Source organism: Phymastichus coffea, unplaced genomic scaffold, assembly GCF_024137745.1.
Source record: "Phymastichus coffea isolate CEN01 unplaced genomic scaffold, Cenicafe_Pcof_1.1 PCOF00003, whole genome shotgun sequence".
Classification (NCBI taxonomy): domain Eukaryota; kingdom Metazoa; phylum Arthropoda; class Insecta; order Hymenoptera; family Eulophidae; genus Phymastichus; species Phymastichus coffea.
The window spans coordinates 13,680,353-13,702,858 of NW_026706814.1; the positions used below are offsets into that span (position 1 = coordinate 13,680,353).

Consider the following 22,506-nt stretch of genomic DNA (forward strand, 5'->3'; position numbering starts at 1 on the left):
TTATATATTCTGATTGAACATTTCCGCAAATTCAGACAATGGAGATTTCGATTATTTTATAATAAAGCATTGAAAAGGGAAGGTCGGTCTTAAAAATTATTTATAATGCTGATGGCGTCAAACCGATGTTTTTTCAAGCTTTTCGTTCATAATTTGCGTCATAATATTAGTATTTGTAGACTGTTTCTAGAAGTCCATTTCATGGTGAATTTATCACTATAAGAAATAAATTATTATTACTGATATTTACAATCAGCTATATTTTATTGTATCGTAATAAGTGAAAAATGGACTGAAATAATTGGATATTTAATTAAACATCAACTTGCATGTTATCCAAAAGTGTTTGCATTCTATATAATGTTTAACTTATCAAATATTACAAATTGAATGAAAATTCGATATTAACCGTAATCGTTTTAATAATGTGAAATATTAATTTGCTTTTCTTAAATCAGCAACGTGAAAGTTACATTACGTTGTCATTATATCGACAGTACACGAAAATTTTAGTGCAAATTGAATTCTAATTGTTTTAATAATTACGATAATGCTAGATTAATTCAATGTTTCAAAGAATTTGTAAGTGTCAAGTTCTACGATAATATTTCATCAGTTGTCGAAACTATATTTATCATATACGATATAAACTAGATCTAACTGGGTTTCTTTCTGACAACACGGAATTTAAGATTTTTTTAATTACAAGTAATTTTTGCGACAGTTTACACCTTTGGGTTACTGTACTCACTACTCAGCTTTATGACTTTATATCTATTTTTGAAGAAATTTATTATTATCATTCATCGAAATAAACCAATGATGAAATAACGCTCTCGAATGCGTCTGTAAAATGTTGCGTCAAGCTTAAATATTGGCAATGCGAATGCACATACGCACATATTTCAAAGCCGAATATTCTAATCAGCAATCCGACGATTTCGTCACAATAATCATTTCACCGAACAAACAATTTAATCTTCGCAACGGCATGTCTCAGCGAATTTTCTAAATGAGCACGCATATAAAAAAGTTCAAAATGTCAACTGCCTTCACTTTGTTTAAATATTGCGTCTTTTGATGGTTAATCAGCATTTGTGGTCGCGTGTACGCTTTTTATAATCTGAGTCTTTAAATGTAAGATCTTGTAAAACCCCGCTAACGAATATTCATTCCCGATCGAAAAAGAGACTTTGCAAAAAAACCGCTCCGAAAAAAATTTAAAGCGTTTTCCTGGACGTTTAGGACGATTACACATGAAAACGTCCTACCGGCGAAGGAGATTGATCGAAGCTGCTTTAAATATAGAACATGTGGGTGCATACACACATAGATATACGTACGTAATCTGTACGTATGTGTGCGCGCAGGCTGAATGAAAATTGCGCGAACATGTGTGATATTCCTCGAAAAGTTGTTGGCAAAAAGTTACTTTATGTGTCTGTGGTGGATACACTGTACACACACACACTCTCTCTCTCTCGCGCACACACACACACACACACACACACACACACACACACACCCTAACACGACACTCGAGGGGCGTCCGTGCGGTCGATGTAAATTTTCGGAGCACGTAGGTTCCAACAGGCTGATGCAAGGAACCAACGGCCAGCGTGCGTTCCAGACCGTGGCGGCTTTCGCCGAGAATCGAAGAGTCCAGTAGGCAGGGCTATGCCTATTCAGAAACGTTCTCTCGAATGTACGTTCGTACGATACGAGTAGCGTGTGTGGGCTATGCACAAAGGGAAAAGGAAGCTTCGAGTCTCGGAGCTCGGGCTCTATCTCTTTGGATTGGGTATCCGTGAAATGAGCTCCACTATGTGCATGCTACAGGTATATTGGAGCAGCGGCAGCAGCAGGCTGAAGCGGTGGCGTACGTGACGGGTCGCGGGTCTACATCAACAGGGCAGCAGCAGTCGCGATGCGGAGACGTGGCAACTGCGCAGAAGAGAGCCGCGAGCTGGCGAATAGCCTGATCGGCGCGCTGACGAGTGGTAGGGGGAGAGCGAGCCGACGCGCGAATAACTTGGGCCGACTGCGCCGTGGGGAGCTCAGTCGGAAACCAACTGCCGAGCAGTGAGGGACGGTGAACGTAAAAGCGGACCGATGTGTTGATCCGGGGATATTTTGATGCGCTTCCGAGCCCTTAGAACGCTGCAGCGTGTGAGAGGCAACGAGCGTCGTCCAGGAAGAGCTGCTACGAAGAGCTACGTTGTTGAGCTGACCAGGAGACAGTAGGAAGATTCGTCGCGTATCGCCCTCGCATCAGCATTGGCGATCAGACGTCTCTTCGACCAGCAGAAGAGTCGCTCGACGAGTAGTTAGTCGTCGTAGGTTGAGAGGCGGAGAGCACTGACAGGCCACAATAACAACGACTGCCTGCACCGGAGACACGCAAACGAGAGAGGAGAGTTGCTGAACAAGAGGGCTTGTTCGAATACAACTTGCAACGAGCTGCTCTGACGGAGTGGGTTATTGCGTTGTCCACAGTCTGTGATAGTAGAACGTCGAGAGAAAGGAGAGGAGAGGAGCAGAGAGCTTTGGAAGAGTGAGCGTTTGTTCGTCCGTTTTTATTTCGGAGTGTGACATCCACCGGCGATCTTTTTGGTGTTGTGTGAGCCCGTGTGTCACCAGCAGCAGCACTGAATCCCACACGAATAAAAAAACGACCACGACCGACGACTAGATAGGCTTTATATTATTTATTTCGATCTGTGATATACACCTACATTACTGATATTAAGGGCTAAGTCGCCGGTGACGAAGAGAAAAAAGTCCATCGTCCCATCGAGGTTGGAAAAGAGCAAATCACTTATCATCGATTATCATCATCTTGATGTCAGTATCTAGTGCTTAGACGTTTTTGTATATACGACTGACTCTTTTTTACGATTATTACGATTTAAAAAAAAACAAACCGGTGCGATTGAGAAGCGAGATTGTACGAGTGAGAAAGAATCAAGCGAAATCCAGATTATATTGTATATTAAGAGAGAGAAAGAGAGAGAGCGAGTTTCGAGTGATTGAGGGAACAGTGATACACTTAGATTATAGACCAAGAAAAAAGAAGTCAAAGGCTCGGCAATTCTGCGATAGCGTGTACACAGAAGAGAGAAAAGTTCACCGCTTATTACATTAGCTACAGTCATCTATAAATATATATTATTTATCAACGCGAGAGGGAGAGAACAAAAATGGTCGAGAAAATCCTAGAAGAGCGCGAGGATGAGCGCACCCAAGAGTCAACCAGAGGTGAGATGCACTGTCTATTTGTACGCACATTTGTTTGTTTCCTTTTTGCCATCCTAACCCATATTACGTAGCACACCCCAGCAAGCATTTCGGGAGGTTAGCTGTGAGAAGCTTCCAGACGCCGCGCGGAAGGATCGATATTATAGGCACTGCTTGCACTTACTTACAGAATATCTGTACAGCGCTGTTTTGCCTTTAAAAAATTTGTTATAAATTATCTTTCGCCACCAGGATACCTTAGTAACCAACAAAAATACCGCATTTGCCGCGAAGTATTCGCGGATATCGATTTTGAGCAAGCGAGAGAGAAAAGCCGGTATATTTTGTAAAAGCCGAAACGCCACGTCAACGCGCACTTTATATATACATATATATATAGTGTGCGATATATATATATATATATATATATATATATATATATACATATACATACACACACCCGTTCTTCCTCGTTGCAGCTCTTTCTCCCCCTTTCACTCGTTGCCATGGTCTCCCCGGCAAAAGCTATATAGCGGGTGCTTCTCTCCTTTTTTTTCTTCCATCTCTTTGTTCGTCAAGCGCGTATAGGCAAATTGCTCTTCATTTTCGTTGGTTTTGAGAAGACTTGGTGCATCGCACTCTCTCCCTGCATTTTGTATTTTTTGTTTTCAGTCGGTCGCTTGCGACCCTTTGTCATTGATAAGCTTCCATCGGAACACACGCATACAAACACGCTATTGTTTCGAAGATAAATGAAAACTCAATTTTATCTCTCCACGCGATTATTTTTGCACTCGATCGTTTGCGTATCAACATTATGGTTTTGTGTGCGCGATTGCTTTTTCGCGGAAAAAGGGGAGAGGGAGCAAAGTTGAAGTGGGTTAGTAGTAGAAGCTTTGTCGACTCTATTACGCGTTTTCGATGGGAAAGAAGAGAGAGGGAGAGAGAGAAACAATAAAAAGGGCCCCAGCAGTTACATACGTGCGAAGAGGAGGAGAAACCGAACGGACAAAGAACAAGGGGGGAGCCCATAGCATCTTTTAAAGGGACACAGCGAGAGAGAGAAAGAGAGAGAGAGAGAGCCCGCATGTGTGTGTGTGTGTGTGTTTATGTGTGTGTGCACACGTACGCATTTCGGAGTTGGGTGCTTCTTTGTTCGTGCGGCTCTCGCGCTTGGGTATGAGGTAATCGAAGCGTGTCCCGACTTTTCGCCGCTTCAAACGCATTATTATTCCTTGTACGAAACGCACTGTTTTTGCATAGAAATCAAGGTTGAGCAAACATACAAGTATATTTATGTATTGACTAATGCAGCACAAATTGGTGCTGATTCATCGGAATAATTTGTGGATAAAAAGAAACAATTAGCGAATGGGAAACGTCGACGAGTGTTGGAGACTCGCGCCGTCCGTGGAATCAACCGCGCGGAGAATAATTCGCCACAGACGTCCGCGCTTATCGCTGAAGCTCGCCGAGAGAAAAAAAAAAAAAACGTTCGAGAAAGGCCCTCGGCAGTTCGCCATCTGGTATGCAGGCAAATGCGCACGTAGAGATAGAGGCGGCAGTATCGATCGGTTCCGGCGCTCGATGTATACATGCACACACGTACGCGCACCCCGTCGAGAGCCTTATCCCAAGGTCACGAGCGGCGCGCGCAACCATCCCCTGCGCGCACGCCGGGCTGGCGCGATGCACGCCCGGCTCGCGAATCGCGGAAAGCAGAATCGATTAGCCTCGCCGCGGCGGTCCGTCCCGAAGCCGCGAGAGAAGCGAGCCGCGCCGGAGCGAGCGCGCTCCTTTTTCTGTGTCAGTCAATGAACTCCGGGCAGCTCGCGCGTCCGCGAGAAGCTCGGCGGCCGTCGCGAAAATACGTTCGCGCGCGCCGCGGCGGCGGCCCGCCTCGATTCGCTTGCGCTTGCGTCGAGCGAGCACCGGGACGGGCGACGATCGTCGGGACTGGCGCCTCCGCGTTGCCGCCCCCGCGCGTCCTCGGCAGGCGTGTCGCGGCCCGCGACTCTGCTCGAGTTCGCATACGTCTCGCCCTTATTTCTCGCCGCGAAGGGGGTGGGGGGAGCGGAGAGAAGCGAGCGCCGCTGGCGTGCCAAGGCCCTGCTCTCGGCTTACGTAAAGGTTGGTTCGCTCCGGGAGGCCTCGCCGTCGGCCGTATCTCTCCGCGGCGAGCTCGGCCCACTCTCGATTCGCGAGTCGACCGACGATCGCTCGTCTCGACGACTGGCCGACGCGCAATCGTCGCGGCGATAGACGGCTCGCTATCGGCAGTCGCGCGGCCGAGAGAAAGCCGCGCAGCCTCGTACGCGCGCGCGCGAGAGAGAGAGGATATGGGCACGGCTGGAAAAATCTGGCGCGCGCGCGTTTTAATTGAGCGGCGCCGCGCGTGGGTGCCCCTGATTTACGAGCATCTCCGCCGCGAGCTAGAGACAATGGCGGCTCACCTGGATCTACATTCGACTCGCATTCAAATCCGCGGAGCGAGACTTCTCTAACCACTGGTTCTCCGTCTCTCGGCTGCCGGTCCGTTACGAAGCTGCCGTCAACCTCCTCTCTCTCCTTCTTCCTCGTACTCTCGAGGAATATATGTACGCGTACGCGCCTCTCGGCCGACGGCGATGTTTTATTCAGGCTGCGGCCTTTGTGCGCGTGCGGCTACGCGATGAAAAAGCAAACAACCAGCGGCGGTAATGCATATCGATCTGCCGCGGCGTACTTTTTTTACCTCGCGCCGAGCGAGCGGAAATTAGAGGCAAGAGCAGCAGCCTCCCTCGAGCTCGTAATCACCGAGGACAGTTATAACGGACGCGCAATAAGTAGCTCTCGAGAGGAGGAAAACTACTCGCCGACCCTTTCTGCCGGCGATCGACGACGCGGCCGTCGGCCGATCGATCTCTCGGCCGGTGCGCACCGGCCGAGAGTAATGCCCCGTCGAGCGCCGCGCTCATTCCGGCTTCTTCGCTTCCCTCTTCGCTCCTCGTGGCTGTGCAGGCGCCGAGCCCCGCGCATCCCCGTTCGCGGCGGAATCACCCGAGAGACCGTTGCTCGAGCCGCGCTCCTACGTGGAAGAAAGGGGGGCCCCGAGGATGAAAAAGGAAAGAAAAAAGAAGGAGAAACGAGCGGCGCGCCCGACAAGTCGAGACGCGTTGCGCCTGCTCTGCTCGATCGATCGGAATGCTGCAGCTGCCGCGTGTGAATGGGAGACCGGACCACCGCCTCGTGCCTGGCGCCGTAAAAATTTGCCCTGCGACATCTCGCCTGCTCTCTCTCTCTCTCTCTCTCTCTCGCTCTCTCTCTCTCTCTCACACACACACACACACACACATGGAGATTTTCACCGGCGTCGCTGTGCGCCAGCTATCGCGTCCTCGTATCCGGAGGACTGCGCGGCGACGGGCGAAGCTAACGGCACTCGCAGCCCGCTCGAGCGCGCGCAAGCTGTGCCGATCGGCGAGCGTGTCTGTGCGCGGATGCGGCGCCACTGCTGTCGCTCCGCGCTCCTCGCGCAACGCGACGCGACGACGAAATAAAAAGGAAAGAGCGCGGTCACCGAGCGCTGAGCTTCATCTTGGGTTTGCTTGTGATTGCAGGCGACGGAGTGAGCTCCACGGGGGAGTCGATGACGGCGGTGCAGGCACGCCAGGAGGAGGCCAGGCGCAAGCGCCGCAAGAAGAAGCGCTCGTCCGGCTCGTCCCTCGTCTCGTCTTGCTTCCAAGGTACGTCACCGCACGCATCGCTCCTCCTTATGCCGGCAACGCACGGGCTCGCGTCGGCCAGAGATGCGTCTGCTCCCGGCCGCTGCTGATCTTCGCTGCGCCTCGGCGAGAGCGCGCGTTTCCTTGTCCCTCCGACGCCGAACGAACAGCTCGAGATCGAGCAGGAGGTCGCGGCCGCCCATCGGAAATGCAATTACAGCGGCGTGCCCGGCTGAGCCGGCGCTCGCTTTCGATCACTAATAACGAAGCCTATGTTTTCCTTTTTGTTTGACGAAAAAAGAAAAAGAGAGAAACGCCCACGCGTTCGCGAGCCTCGCCCACTGGTGATGAAAGTGCATCGCGTGCAGCGTTGCCAGCTTTCGCGAAAGTCGCGATAGAAAGTTGCCTTTTTTCTTCTTCGTTTTTAGCATCGCGTCACGTATGAAAAGGGTCAACGAGAGAGAGAGAGAGGACCTTCAAGAGTCTTGAGGTCGGTTGTCTTTTTAACATTCGTTTATTACCCGTTTCGCGGCCGTGAAACGATCAAATTGACAAGCGGCTGCGATACGTATTGCACTCTCTCTCTCTCTCTCTCTCTCTCTTCAATGAGCGGGCAGACGACGACAAACCGATGAGTTTCTCCTTCGAAGGAAAAATGAAAGAATCGGAAAGGAAGCGAGCTAAGTTTAGCAGGCGCGTAATGGAGTACGCCTGGTGCTGACGGGAGCATGGGAAGTCATGGGGGAGAGAGTAGAGCGGCGCTTAACCTTGACACTGAGCGCGGCCAGACGGAACGACGAGCAGACGCAGTCAGCTGCTGCTTGTTTCCCGTCTCTCGAAAGGAAGCGCAAAAAGGCGCGGATTTTCGAACAACCGATCGTGGCCGGGCACAGCTTACGTAAAAGCGGTTTCAACCGACTCGCAGCTGGGGGATTTCTCTTCCGATAGAAATCGCGGCGGCGCGGCAGGATGCATTCGACTTTTTCCGCGCCGCCAAAACGATAACGATCCCCGCGAGTCGGCTCGTGCCGTGTCATTATCGCCGCGTGATGTATGCGCAACGGGTAAAATTAGAAACGGCTGCGCGGCATGTGAGAGCTTTGTGCCGGGCGAAAAATCGTGAGCGATAAACGCGCTTGCTCGCCGCCCCCTCGAGAGAGAGAGAGAGAGAGAGAGAGAGAGAGAGAGGGACAATTTGTTAGAGAGCTGCCGGCGCCGCTTCGCATTATTTTAGAAGCCGCGCTCCGTCCACTTTCTCGCGTGCAAGTACACGACTTTCCATTCGCTTTGAGGCTTACGCGGCGAGCGGAGAAGATGAACGTGGGATCGGTTTGCTGCGCTCAGCCAAATGAAATTTTCCGTGTTCGCAGAGCTGTACAAGCTGACGGGCGAGGTACTGGGAGAAGGGGCGTACGCTTCGGTGCAGACGTGCGCCTCGCTCTACACGGACCTCGAGTACGCGGTCAAGATCATCGACAAGATACCCGGACACGCGCGCGAGCGCGTGTTCAAGGAGGTGGAGACGTTCCACAACTGCGCCGGCCACCCGAACATCATACAGCTGATCGAGTTCTTCGAGGACGACGAGCGCTTCTACCTCGTCTTCGAGAAAGTCAACGGCGGCCAGCTGCTCAATCGCATCCAGGAGCGCGTGCACTTCAGCGAACGCGAGGCCAGCCAGATCATCAAGGAGATCGCCAGCGCGCTCACCTTCCTCCATAAGAAGGGTGAGTCGACAGCTTTTCTTTCACTCGTAGCGCCACGACTTCGCTCCGTAGGCGCCGCTCTTATCGCGCGGAATCGTGGATTTCAGGCATCGCTCACCGCGACCTCAAGCCCGAGAACATCCTGTGCGTGCACCCCGACAAGCTCACACCAGTCAAGATCTGCGATTTCGACCTGGGCTCGGGCATAAGGTTCAACAATAGCGTGGCCTCGCCCATCGCCACACCGCAACTCCTGACGCCGGTCGGCAGTGCTGAGTTCATGGCGCCCGAAGTGGTCGAAGCCTTCATCGGCGACGGCAACTTCTACGACAAGCGTTGCGATCTCTGGAGTCTTGGCGTCATCATGTACATTCTGCTCTGTGGCTACCCGCCGTTTTATGGCAACTGCGGTACTAACTGCGGCTGGGAACGCGGTGAAAATTGTTGTGCCTGCCAGCAGCTGCTCTTCACCAGCATCCAAGACGGCAAGTACGAGTTTCCGGATTCCGAGTGGGCCGACATCTCCGAGGAGGCGAAAGATCTGATCTCGAGTCTCTTGATCAAACAAGCCCAGAAGCGTCTCAGCGCCGAGAGCGTTCTCAACCATCCGTGGATCAATCCGGGTCCCGCCTGTCGCCAAACTGCTGATCGCCCGCTGGCAACTCCTCATACCATCAGGTTCGTTCACTCAACGAAAACCTTTCATTACCGTCGTCTGCAATCGTTACGATATGATCTCGACTGACCAATGTTTCGGCGTATTTTTCAGGAGAAACAACTCGGCACGGGAGCTGTCGGTGTTTGCTGATTCGGCGATGGCTGTAAACCGTGTATTTCTGCAGCACTTCTCCGTTAACCTGGAGGACTTGCAGGAGTACCGCGAGTTTCGACTGTCAACTTCATCGACCGACGACGACAACCATCCTTACGGCCACATGTCGGACTCGAGCAGCGAACTGTCCGAGAGTCAATCCTCGGGCGAATTTGACCACGGCACCAGGCGCAAGTCATCGGGCACCGACTCGTCCGGTAACATAGGCATCTTGAGCAAACAGCGTCTCTTTGATAAGGATCCTATCAGCTTGTTCGGATTGTCACCACCAAGCGAAAGCAGACTCATGCAGCGTCGCCTCAAAGCTCGCTCCGACCTGCTCATTCGCCATAACAATAAGTTGTCCATCGTTGCATCACCAAGTGGCTGAGTTACAGTTGGAGTTACGTCCCAGCGACGACCAACATCATCAAGTCGTCTTCATCGTCCAACACCTCATCTCCCCATTGGGTTCGAGCTCCTTCATGTGATTCGATCCGCTCATGAAATCGCGTTTAACTTATTTTCTCTACTTGGTAAACCTTATACTTTTCGGCAGTCTAATTTTGCATACCTTGGACGAGCATTCGGTTGCGTAGCCCTCTTTTAACGCATTGTATACAGTTATGGACTTTTTCTTTTTTTTTCCTTTTTTTTTGAGTTGGCGGATAGCACTAAAAACGTACTCACACATGTACACTTTACTGAATGCGAGGACACTGCTCATCCTACGAAATATGCATTGACAGTTGATTGGATAATTGTATTATTTTGTTCATTTGTTTTGATATAGAATGGTAAACAGTTTGATGTGGCTTGTTTTATTGCGGCCACCTTGTGCCATGCATAGTATTTCTTGTTGTCAAAGAAAAAAGGTGTATGATTGGATTTCTTATGATTGGTATTTTCGATAACTGTCGAAGCACCATCCGTAACTTCAATACTTTTAATTCAAGTTCATAGATTCTATTCATTTTGTTGTTAATTCTATTTAATTTTGTGCGTACTTTATGCACTTCAATGTGAAGTAAGTAACGTTGATCAGCAAGATATGCTAAGGAATTATTCCAAGTAATTTTTGGTATTACCTATCTTATAAGCTGTTCAGTTACTTACATTTTTAAGTAGACACTTATATAATTTTTCAGATTCTCAATTATAATTCAAATTCGAAATTTGAAAATCGAATTTTCTATCCAAATTCAAATTAATAGCCAAGCAGTGTCCTTTCAGATGCATCAGTGTAGTGTACAGTTTTTGCTCAGTAGGATTGTAAGGTATAGCTATAGACTATAAGAATCTTGATAAAGTTAATACATTTTTAATGAGCGGCAAAAATAATTATAGAATGGAGTTATGTCGCAGAAAGACGGATTTATCAGACCATATTCTTTACAAGTGCTTAAAGAGTTTAATAAATCACAAAAAAAAAAAATAATAATTAGCACGTAGTGAGCAAAGGAATAGTCACTTTGTGTGAAGTCCTTTCAAATTTGTACCTGTGTTGTAAGTGAATTAGGCGGGAGGAAGAAGATATTTAAAAAATTAGAGATTCAAATTTAAAAAAATTTTATGCTTTATAAAAATATATTTACTATTATTAGATCTACTTAAATATTACCAAAACGACTTGGATTTAATCTTATTTGTTTATTTTCTCTGTACTTTAAGTCTCTTTAAATACCAAAAATTACATCATGTATCATTTAAAAAGATTGGTGCGCTTTTCAGTCAACATTTCTTTCGTTACATCTTTTTCGAACGAATATTTATGATTGTACATGTTACGTTCAATTATGAGTTATTATTTAAAGTTCTTTTTTCGTACATTTGGTACTAGTTTGCAATTGTTTTTAAATGTTTTCTTTTTAATGGTTATACTTAATGTTTTTTTATTATTTTATTGATATTTTCATACAAATCCTATGGGTTGTTGATGAACATAAAAAAGTTGCGCCAATCTTAAAGTGATTCGCAAAAAATCAATTACTTTCAAAAACATTACTTTGAACTATTTCAAAAAAACAATTTACGCGATTGTAAAGTGGCTGTTCACCGACTACGTCTCATGAACGTGCTGAGGTGGATTCGAAGCCTTTCCCTGGTCTAATAGTTTATAAGAAAAAGCGAATTTTCTCAAGATTCTCAACAAATCAGATTTACATGGTAAAATTAACTGCAGATTTCCTATTGCAACCATATTTGAGATATCTTGGGAAGAAAATCATAAGCAAACAAGTGTATATAAAATTTAACAACTCTATAGAAGAGATGTGCTGAGGAAATATTATGTCACGGACCGATCAAATACAGAAAACAAAAAAAAAGAAAAAAAAAACAAAAAAATATGGCCATTCATGGCTCCCAGTGGTCTTTTAAAAAATCTTTGATTCACGCCAAATTACTATTGTAACGGTGTTTCTCTGTGCCAGTATTTTATTTCATATTCTAATTTTTTCACCGTACAGTATAAAATAAAAAACTGTTGAAGATTCACGGAGAAACATCGCTGGTACGCGAAAGATACTAACATAGAAGAACCGTATATTATATTATGTAAGCGTACCGATAACATCGCCTCAAACAGAATATAATGATAATGTTATTTCGTCCAGACGCTGGCGCGGATGAAAGACTTTGAGTAGCTTTTTAAAACTTTATTTCTTCTTCCTCTAACTCTTTATTTTCTCTGTATTTAAAGTCATTTTAGACTTACACAAAGATGAGCACGAGTGTGAATGCTATTGTGAGAGTGATTGCGAGTAACCACTGTAAATAAATTTTTGGGATTGCAGATAATTAGGGGAACGTACTGTAAAGATTGTAGAAGTTTGAGCGAATGAACGTAAAGTTGAACTGTAATAACTTGATACGAGAGGTGAATTTTTTTAAAAGCAATGGCCATAATAGTGATCGACGCACGCGGGGCGCGGCGAGTGTATGATGACGAATACGAAAATAACGCAAGCGACAAATGTTGAAAAGAAAAATCTAACTATTAGTTGGTAAGAAAGAAATTTGCAGCAGACGTGTCGATTGACGGCCGCTGAAATGATGAGTAAGCGTGTGATAATACAAATATACTAGTGTGTGAATGAGAATACATTTTTTGCGCTATTAAAATGATAACGAGAGAATGTAATCCTTTTTGGTCATTTTTTTCTCAGCGTGCCGCTGCAATCGTTTAAGCGATTGTTGAACGATAACAACATCAAACAAAATAAATATGAACACTTTTGACTGTAAAATGGTTGAACAACGCTCTCAGAATCTGATTTTGAAAGGCCAATCACGTTCTGAACTATTGACACTCATTGTGATCGAAGCGCAAGCGAAAAGAATTGAACGGTATTATTATATCTCGTTATATATCGGCGCTAATAAAAAAAACAGTGAGAAAAATAATACGAAAAAAAATATAGCGCAGCGGCAACTTTATACACATATACGCGTAGAGCATCGCTGTTTCTCTCTTCGACTCGCGAAGCTTACAAATATTAGTCAAGACACGCGAGTTGATTGCTTCCGTCTTTGAGCCAGCTGCCAAAGTCATTGTACGCGGGTTTCACTCGAAGAGACAAGCAGCGAGATTTTCGTTACTTTTTTAAAAAGCAATCTAAAAAAATGTCAAAAAAAATCATAATAAAAACACACAGAATCTTTTCAATTGATTACATGACTTTTTTTTTTAAAACAATTATCCTGTGCTTGTTTAACGTAAATCAAAATTTCGACATTTAACAACTACACAGAGAACAAAAATCATCTAGTCCCGTTTGGTATTTGATATTGAGAATCATCGTCGAATTCTTGTTATGCTCATATACATTAGTACGGCGTCGCATTCATCGAAATTCATAAAAATTTAATTCTGTACATGACGTCGACTAAAACATTTTGTCTTATATAGAAAAAACAAAAAAAACAATGTTCACGATAGATGGCTCGTGAAGAACAAAAGCCACGTAAAGATGCTCTTGTAAGCAACTAGCGACGAAAAGTTGAAAAAGAAAATCACAAAAAAAAAACATAAAATGCAACAAAAAAGGAAAAGAAAATCAATTGTTAGAATTATGAATAGTGCCTAGATTAGGACTAGGCGCAATAAGTAGTTGAACCGGTCCTCGAACGACCAAAATTCCCTGTCCCCCTTTATTCACGTCATTACTCATTTTTTGTATCTCAAGGAATTAATCCTTCCCATTAAAACGAGAATCGTTCGAGCGATTAGTCGGCAAAAGAGAAATTTGCTGCGAAAGGAAAACAGAGAGAGGAAAATGACGAAACGAAACTATTTTTTATCATTTACATCCGGCAATGCGTAGGCGAAGCGAGCGGCGTTTGTCGTCCACTCTTCGTTACCACTCGACGCTTTCTATGCGAGGCTTTTTACAATGCTGCGTCTTGCATTTTTTTATTTCGCTTCCAACCTTTGTTGCGTATTACGAGTCAGAGACTACGACGACGGCGGCAACATGCAAGTTGCACACGTATAGAGAGAGAATGTTGAGACAGAGGCGAGAACAGTGATGAGATAACGATGCGACTTTTCTCGTTCCAACGACGAAAGGCGTTTTATTTTTGTATATCGACGATTGATTGAACGGAGGGAGCGAACAGCGTATCTGTATAAAGAAGATATATAATGTACATAATTTCGTTTTTCAAATCGACGTATCTGTTATATTTTTACAAAATTGCAATTTATCCCGGAGGAAGAGGGAAAAAGAACAGTACTGAGCGTCGGCTTTCCGAGTGTTCTTGATTTTGAAGAGAAATCACGCGGCAATATAATTGTCTCTTAGACATGCTCACACACTTATCAGTATTTCCGAACTGCATTTATTATTGATCCAAGTTTTAGCGCTCGTGCCAACGATATTTACGTCTCTCTTCTACACTATTTGTTTTCCACGATAATTGAGACATAATGTGCACGGAAAGCTGATGCGGCATCGAAAAATATCTAAAAAAAATAATACATTGCTATCAGAGTATCCAGAGAGACAGAGAGGAGTGAAATAATATTTAAAGCTTTAACGTGGGAAGCTCCCATGTGTGATGCGTGAAAACAATTAGCCTGTAGTGAAACATATGAAAAAATGTTGAGACTGGATTGTGAACGTACAAAACTTTATTATAAAAATGTAGCGAGTCAAGATCAAGTTTAAGCGAAATTTCATTCTTAAAGATTATCTAAATTTGAGCAAACCTTCTGATGCGCGCGTCTGAATTGGCGAAATTGGTGTTTTTTCATGTGAATTTTTACCGCACGTTGTGCATGCATAAAAGAAATGACCTAATAAGTTGGCTCAAGCTTAGAAAGTTTTTATCAATAATGTAATCAGAGCGAGAGAATATATTTACGTTAAAATATCGCGGGATGATTGAGAACGTATGGAAAATAAGTGGAAAATGCCGATCACGCAAGCGATGGAAGTTCTTCTGGGAACTTAAATTCTTAGTTTGTTCTTTGTGATTTTACCATGACATTTATTCTCGTGAAAAACAAAACAATATTGCAATATCTATACTACATACCATATAGTACGTGAAAATTTGGTCTTTCATTTGAAACAATTTGCTTGCTCGATCCCTCCAAAAAGATTATTAAAACATGACAATTCGTGGAACGAGTGACCATATGTATGAACACTGAATATCAAACATACAGAGCGATATGTGAACGAACGAACGAAAGAAAAGCAAGGCAAAGAGGAGAACAGTAATTTTACCTCCTGTAGCTTATCATTTTTATACATACGATTGAGTACAAGCGGAATGGTTTTTTCGCGTATGACAAAAGCATCGCGTTTATCGTTTCATCGAAACAAAGTTTTCGCGTATATCTTTGCGGGACGCGCGACGGAGCGAAAGTGCAGACAACACAACGAGAGAGAGAGTGAGAGAGAGAGAGAGAGAGAGAGAGAGAGAGAGAGAGAGAGAGAGAGAGAGAGAGAGAGAGAGAGAGAGAGAGAGAGAGAGAGGGACATTTTTAAGCGAGGCAGGCGAACATTGTGATTGCTTTTTTTTAATGCGATGTTAGAAAGCAATGATCTTGAATTCAATGGCAAAGCTGCGTCGAAATTGTCAGAGTTTATTTTTTTCCAAAGAAATTCATATGTATTTCATCGTTTTCCATTCGAACCTCATTATAGTAATGGTATTTCACAGTTTTTCCTTGATAAAAATGCAGCTATAATACCCAATCAAATGTGTATGAAACCATTGATTGATCGTAAGAATCGATAAAGTTTATTTGGGACAAAATCTCGCTCGTGCATTTTTGTAAAATCACAAAACAATTGTATTTACATCGCGCTGAGTTCCGTCACAGTCGCGCAAGCGCGACGACAGTATTATACTACATTAGTATACAAATATAAACTCAGGAAATGAGGAAAGATAAAAAAAATGAAGAAAAAAAACCAAAAAATATGACTCACCAGTAAACTCCCTTAAAGAAACTGTTACGAGTGATCATCTCGAATCGTCGTTGACTCAGTGACATTTATGTGAAAAAAATAAATAATTAAGTCTGCGCTCTTCTCTATACTTTGGTATTATACTTTCTTTACATTCGCAAATACGCCTAATTTTGCAACTTTTTGTGCTTATATTATTTAAGGAGATTTGCACAAACCATCTATCCAACATATTGTAAAAGACTACTTGTTTGCCGACTTAATCTCTCAAGCTATAAGATGTCAATTGTATCATCAAAATAGAATTTAAAATGCATTTGTATTACGAGTGTCGTTTTAATTTTTGGTAAAATATGACTGAGTACTTGAATTTTAATAATTCCACTATTAACGATACAAGAAAAAAAGCAACCAGCCATTATAATTACTAACTTTTAGCAAGAGACTGTAATATTTCAGAAATGATATTTTGTTGTATGAAGAGCCAGACATCAATTATATTTCAATACAAAAACACATTTTGTAATGTTACTGCGCCGGACTAACCATTATTAATGATATACTTTATTTGAATGTAAGCATTATTAATGGGAAACATCAATAAATCAATCAAAAAGTTTCAAACAGTCTTCTTCATTACAAAACCTTTAACATAATCTTTTAACTTTTAAAATAAAAATTGGAGGTAGGGGAATAAAAGGATGAAATTCACAGCAATGATAAATATTTTTAATTTTTTAATATTTATTGTCGATCTGGACTAAAACCAAGTCCTCTGTACAAAGACGATTTTAATATATATATAATATTTTAAATAAACTCGGGAGCTTGGGAAAGCTCGCTTTGTTTGTTGCTCGCTCACTTTGTTACCAGATGCAATCTGTTTTATCAACCAGCGTGCACCTGACAACCTTGCGCGCTGCAGAAAATCAATCGCCTTCTGACCATCCCTGATAACAGAACAATAATTTTACGCTTATCGTGGAAAAACGACTTGGCTAATTGCGTATTCAGCACGCAGAAGACGATCGAGATTCGGCGATTTTCACATTCTCTCTTGCGATTTAAAGCGTCAAATAATATACGGCGATAGTGGGGCTGTGATATAAAATATAAATAAACCTTTAGATATCTATATGGTTACTTGAATATATGTTTAACTACAGTAAAGCAATAGCTAATTGAAGTTTTAAATCGCAAAAGATATTCTTTCCTTATTTAAAAACAAAAAAAAACAGTCCTTACAACATATAAGTTGACTCTTTACATTTATAAATCATTATTTTCTTTTTCTTTCTTTATCGTTGAATATTCAAAAAGTCTTTGATATTTACGCTTTTAGTAATCTCATATCCTTTGATGAATGCATTTGTACAGTGGTAATATCTCAGCTACAATGATGCTCGTAACAATTTACAGATGACCATTTCCTTCGTTCTAGATTCATCATTACAACAAACAAAAGATACATCTTAGCACCAAAGCTCTTCCAGTCTCGGAAATATTCAATTGGTGTTTGAATACTTTTCTTAATCCTGCAACATTTCTAACGATTTGTATTTTTAAAGCTAAACTATATAACGATTGATTAAGAATAAAGTAACATCACGAGATTAAATAATGACGCCGTAAACGAACGAGAGCAAACAAAGCGACGTCGTACGTCGTAAGTAACCATTCGGTCGGGCAGTTTTCGTTCTCAGTTCTCTTCTCTCTCGCGTACGGCTCGGCTTTGACTTGGCCAAGATTGAAGGTAGGGGGAGAGGGGGTGCAACGACCCGCATGCACACTCGCTCGTGCATGCCTGCAGTCGATGCAAACTTAAAAAATAATAAGGCATCGAAACCGATAATATTATCTGAACAAAAGCGCGCCCCTATGTATGAATAACAGTCGCCATGGACATGACATGCATAAATTATTTATTGGTTACACGGTTCGATCGCATCGTAAAGTGCAACTTGCTTTTCGTCGTTACTTTCGCAAATAAAGCCAGCGAACGAGCGGGCGACGCCTCCATTTTCTCGCCTGGACGCCAATTTGAATAAATAAACAAATAGTCATTGTTTTCCGCAACTGGCGTTTAACCACTTTAGAGCCTCTGCGCGCCAAAACTTCCCGCTAGACACCTCGCCGAGGCATTCACAATTCTCGCATACCAGTGTGTCATTAACGTACGGCTTCTACAATCATCGTTTCATTTGGAGTTGACGTGCGTTAGGAACTTACTCGATCAATCTCCGAGAGATCAAGAGATATAGAGAAGGCAATTTCGGAAAATGTTTCTGAAATCTGTCATCCGCAAAAGCTCCTTCGCGAGGAAATCGACGTAATTCTAAGAATAAACGCGGATCGAAGAAAAAAAAAGCAGCAGCTCCCGCGCGCATACGTCGTGCCGGAATTACATGTCGGGAAGGTTATTTGCCTGCATTTCATCTAGTGCTGATTCGACTAGTGCGCTCTATCTCTCTCACTCTTTCCGGGTGGAGAGAACCGTGTCGCCTTGCGCCGTAAATTTCGGCCGCTGGATATTCTGCCGAGCAAGCAAGTCTTTATACGTACGTGCGGCGACCTCCTCGTCCCGTTTGTTTTCGTTTGTTTTCGTTTCTTCCCTTATCCTTTCTCGCCTCTCGCGAAATCGCCTTTCCGCTGAATATATTAGATGGGTTGGCTCGCCCGTCTCTCTTTCGTGCAGCCGTACACATGCTATATTGGAAAGCTCGGCCGCGCAGGCAAAAAAGCCACGGTGAAAACTTGATTTTTACGAGGCGCCGCCGTTACGCCCGGCAAGTTTGTTTGAAAAGTGCCGGCCGCTTGCGGAGGGCAAAACATTTTGCAAGTTCCTTTGTTTTTACCGAAGGCAAATAGAGGCGTTTCGCTCGCTCGCTCGCTTGCTCCGTTGGATTCGCTTTTAATACTTACGCTACACGGATTTGCAAGACTAATAAGATAGTCGTTTTCTTTGACATTGCTTGTTGAAATGTAATTATTGCACGACGATCGATGAACGATCCTTCGAAATCATATCCCGTTTTAGGAAAAAAAAATAGCAGTCTATTATTACCCTGCAAGTTCCTGCGACAATATTTTGCGTCTGTAAAATAAATGGATAGTTTTGTTTATTTACAAGAAGATTTACGAGATGACCGTAGGGCAATAAAAAATTTGAAACGGCACTGCGAGACAATAAAAAGCAAACGACAGTCGTATAGAGCTTATAGCGCTTGACAAGTAAGTTGGAATTGGATTGTGGATATGCCGGAATCGATCTCTTGCTCTTTAGGGCTTTAGCTTAGCTGAACTGAATAAAAGCAAAAGGAAAAAAAGAGTTCACGTGCACCCTTACATTCACGCGCAAAGACACACATATACTATGGCTTATAGAGAGAAGTGTACATTTATGAGCCGAGATGACATGCAATAACGTAACAGCTCCTTCCCAACGCCTAATGAATAATGTATGGATCTTTTTCACTTATACCTGCGAAAATACCTTTTCTTTTTTACATTGCATTTTACTGGCTAATTTAATTATCAAGAGAAATACGTTAAGACACGGTAAAGAGCAAAGTCTTTTTTGTTTTTCTTTTTTTTTTAGTACAAGAGAAAACGAGTTCCATCGACATACAGCGTAATCTATTTGTGTATATCCATAGACTGTTTTTAAAAAATATGTACATCATAAAAAATGGAGAGAAGGTACCTTCGAAACAGAATCGCGACTTCTTGCTTATTCGTAGCAGTACTATATATATACGCGATCTCGTTTATAATTCCTCCCCTAAAGCGATTAACATGTATACGTATATTCGTAAGTTAGATAGCTAATTAGACGTTTCTTAAGTGGTAAAAACACGTAGCACAGCCAAAAAAGAAAATGTCGAGCCCGACATCATCGTCGTCATCGGAATAATCACGCACGCAAGCCTACATCCTAGGTACAGACGAAATCAAGCTTTGCCGTGTCGTCTCGAGCGACGGAACAGCAGTGTAGTGGTGACGAGCAGTCAGTAGTCGAGTCGCTGGCTGTCGTTGAGCAGCGGTCGCCGATCGACGGGCTAGCTGTTGGGGCCGAAAAACCCAAGCGTCTTGAGAGTGGACGTGACTCGCGAGACGAGCTTGTCTTTGTAACGCCAAATGGTAGTGTCGAGTAGACTGTTCTCGCGGTACTCCACGCAAGTCTTCTTCAGCGATTTCACGCAGTCAGCCCTGTAGTGCTGCAGCTGGGCGTCCTCGGTGTCGATCGGGTAACTGGTGCAACCGGCGCCAAGGCACGCCAGCGGAAAGTGATTGTGAAGGGTCACCACGCGCTCCGGATTGTGGAAGCACTTGATGTACTGGTTCGGTTTCGTGAAGTTCTTCGAGCGGTACACGTGCTGCAGCATGTGCATGTACCTGTTCCGCATTGCAAATCAGACACAATTCATATAAATTATTCGTCGAAATTTGGAATAGCCATTAAATTATATAGGATTTCATCATGGTTCGTCAAACGTATGAACAAAGTCGCCGAACGCGTCTCTCAACTGGAAATACAATTATCGACAAATGTAATTCGATTCTACAAAAAGATCAATATAAATGCAACAGTCCGTACAGTGCACCAAGTGAATTTCGTTTCAAAGATCTTCGTTTGATTGTCGAATGCTACCCTGTTACTATAATTCATTACTGATATTAAAAAAAAAAAAAAAAAAAAAATCAGTGACATCGATTAGCCCGCATCATTGATTTTTTTCATTTAACATCTCTAGCAGCGCGCAACAAATCTGAATTATTCAGTTATTGGATAATCACTTGGCGCACCGGCGGAACGAAGGAGAGGCAAGGAAAATTGAATTTATCGATCGAATAAAAAATGCTCAATTATCGAGACATCAGCAGCCGTAAAAATGAAATATGCTAAGCGAGATAGCAGTCGCGAGAGCAAATCCCCGTTGATTTCGCATACTTCAGCGTGGCTTCTCTGAATCCAGTGAATCCAGCGAATCCAGATCAAACCTAAAAGCCGCGGTCGCTTGTCGTTGGCTTCGCCTCGACGGCGAGCTGGCGAGGAATAAAAGGAGCGTACTTTGGAATGTCCTTGAAAGATCCGTGCGCGTGCAGGAAGTCGTCGAGGAAGTAGACGTTCCTGACGTTGTACGACGCCCTGGTCTCATTCCTGAGCTTGAGCGCTTTGGGCATGACGCGCGCCATGAGCTGCTGCCAGGTGGCGTCCTGCTTGGGCATAATCACCTCGTCGACGTCGAGAAGAGCGATGTACTCGTACTCGTACATGTGCTTGTACAGGCAGTCGTTGTAGGGTATGAGTTCGTTTTGCCTCTTGTGATTGGTCTTCTTGGTGAGGTACATGTGCTGGAACGCTGGGACGTTGGGTTGTCCTCCGGGCAGGGTCAGCGGAGTGACGTGCACCTTGCCGAGTGTCTGATAGTGCTCGAGCACTTTGGTCACGTTGGGATGAACCTGCAGCTGGTAAAAGAATATCTTGTCGGCGCCGAGCAGCATGATGAGCTCGATCCACTCGACCAGGCGCACCGAGAGGTCCTCGTGCAAAAAGTCCAGGCCCTTGACGCACACGGCAAAGTCCTTCTTGAGCGCTGGCTTGTTGTAGGTTACGCGGAGATTGTTGGTCGCGGTGTCGCACCTCTTCTCCGCGAGGCTCACCGAGGCGGGCGGCCCGCGGCGCCAGTGCGACTGGGGCACTTTGCAGGCGATCACGTACGGCTGATAGATGCCCTGCTTGTAGTTGCCCCACTTGGAGTACCAGATGTACTTGTACTCGAGGACGTCGACGATCTTTGGCTCCTTCTCGCCCTCGAACCACATCTGGCAGTAGGTTTTCACGGTCGGCTCGATTCGGTCGATCATGCCGACGATTCGGATGGCAGGCCCGATCCGCGAGAGCTTGCGATCGTCGTAGAAGGCGCCGAACAGCTGGAAGGTGCCGTTGCTCGAGCGCAGCGTCTGCCAGTACACGTTGTTGAACTCCAGCTCGAAGATGCTGGGGTACTTGGGCTGACAGCCGCCGCCAGCGGACGTCTCGCTGGCCTTGGCCGTCTGGCTGACTTTGCTGTTCCTCGTCCAGTAGGCCAGCGGCAGGCTAGGCAGTCGCTCCTCGATCTCCTGTATCAGCTCGTCCTCGCTCTTGGCTGGCCTCTTGTCCAGCAGAGGCTCCAGGTCAAGCGGACTCGCCGAGGCTGTCGTGCCGGGCGTCGTGGGCTCTTGCCGCGCCGGCGCCTGTCGCTGCAGGAGAAACCTCGAGGCGGCGAGACTCTGAAGGTTCGGGTGCACTGCCGCCGCTGCCACCGGCTCCACCGGCAGTTGCTGCTGCTGCTGCTGCTGCTGCTCGTCGGAGCCCAGCGAGTTGAGCACGATGTTGGCTTGATTCGAGTGCCTGAACTGCACGGTCGCGATCATCAGCAGACCCCAGGCCAACAGGATGACGAGGGCGCGACGCGCGCACCTCGAGCCAACGGTCGCGCAGCTGTGAAGCATGGCAGCCGCTTGCGCTTTTTCGGGCCCGCTTGCGCGTTCACGCCGATGTTGCTTGTGCACCGGGCTCACTGCTGCCGCTCGCTAGCTGCGCCTGAAATCCAAGCGACGCGTCCGCCGTTAGTATCCTG

At 45.0% G+C, this 22,506-nt stretch overlaps 2 protein-coding genes across 3 annotated transcripts in view; one reads left to right on the top strand and one right to left on the bottom strand.

The window, feature by feature from the left end:
* LOC131666179 (MAP kinase-interacting serine/threonine-protein kinase 1) overlaps positions 1-15,233 on the top strand; it is a 53,946-nt gene extending 38,713 nt beyond the window's left edge. Inside the window, exons 3-6 of the mRNA XM_058938601.1 lie at positions 6,837-6,962; positions 8,312-8,668; positions 8,755-9,325; positions 9,417-15,233. Coding sequence (XP_058794584.1) covers positions 6,837-6,962; positions 8,312-8,668; positions 8,755-9,325; positions 9,417-9,849 — 1,487 coding nt within the window. The 3' untranslated portion in view covers positions 9,850-15,233. The remainder of the gene's footprint in view (positions 1-6,836; positions 6,963-8,311; positions 8,669-8,754; positions 9,326-9,416) is intronic.
* A 1,404-nt stretch (positions 15,234-16,637) lies between these two features.
* LOC131665179 (uncharacterized) overlaps positions 16,638-22,506 on the bottom strand; it is a 34,643-nt gene continuing 28,774 nt past the window's right edge. For both annotated transcript variants that reach the window (XM_058936897.1, XM_058936889.1), the window contains exons 2-3: positions 20,955-22,469; positions 16,638-20,278 (exon numbers count right to left, since the gene is read on the bottom strand). In XM_058936897.1, coding sequence (XP_058792880.1) covers positions 19,942-20,278; positions 20,955-22,378 — 1,761 coding nt within the window. In that variant the 5' untranslated portion in view covers positions 22,379-22,469 and the 3' untranslated portion in view covers positions 16,638-19,941. The remainder of the gene's footprint in view (positions 20,279-20,954; positions 22,470-22,506) is intronic.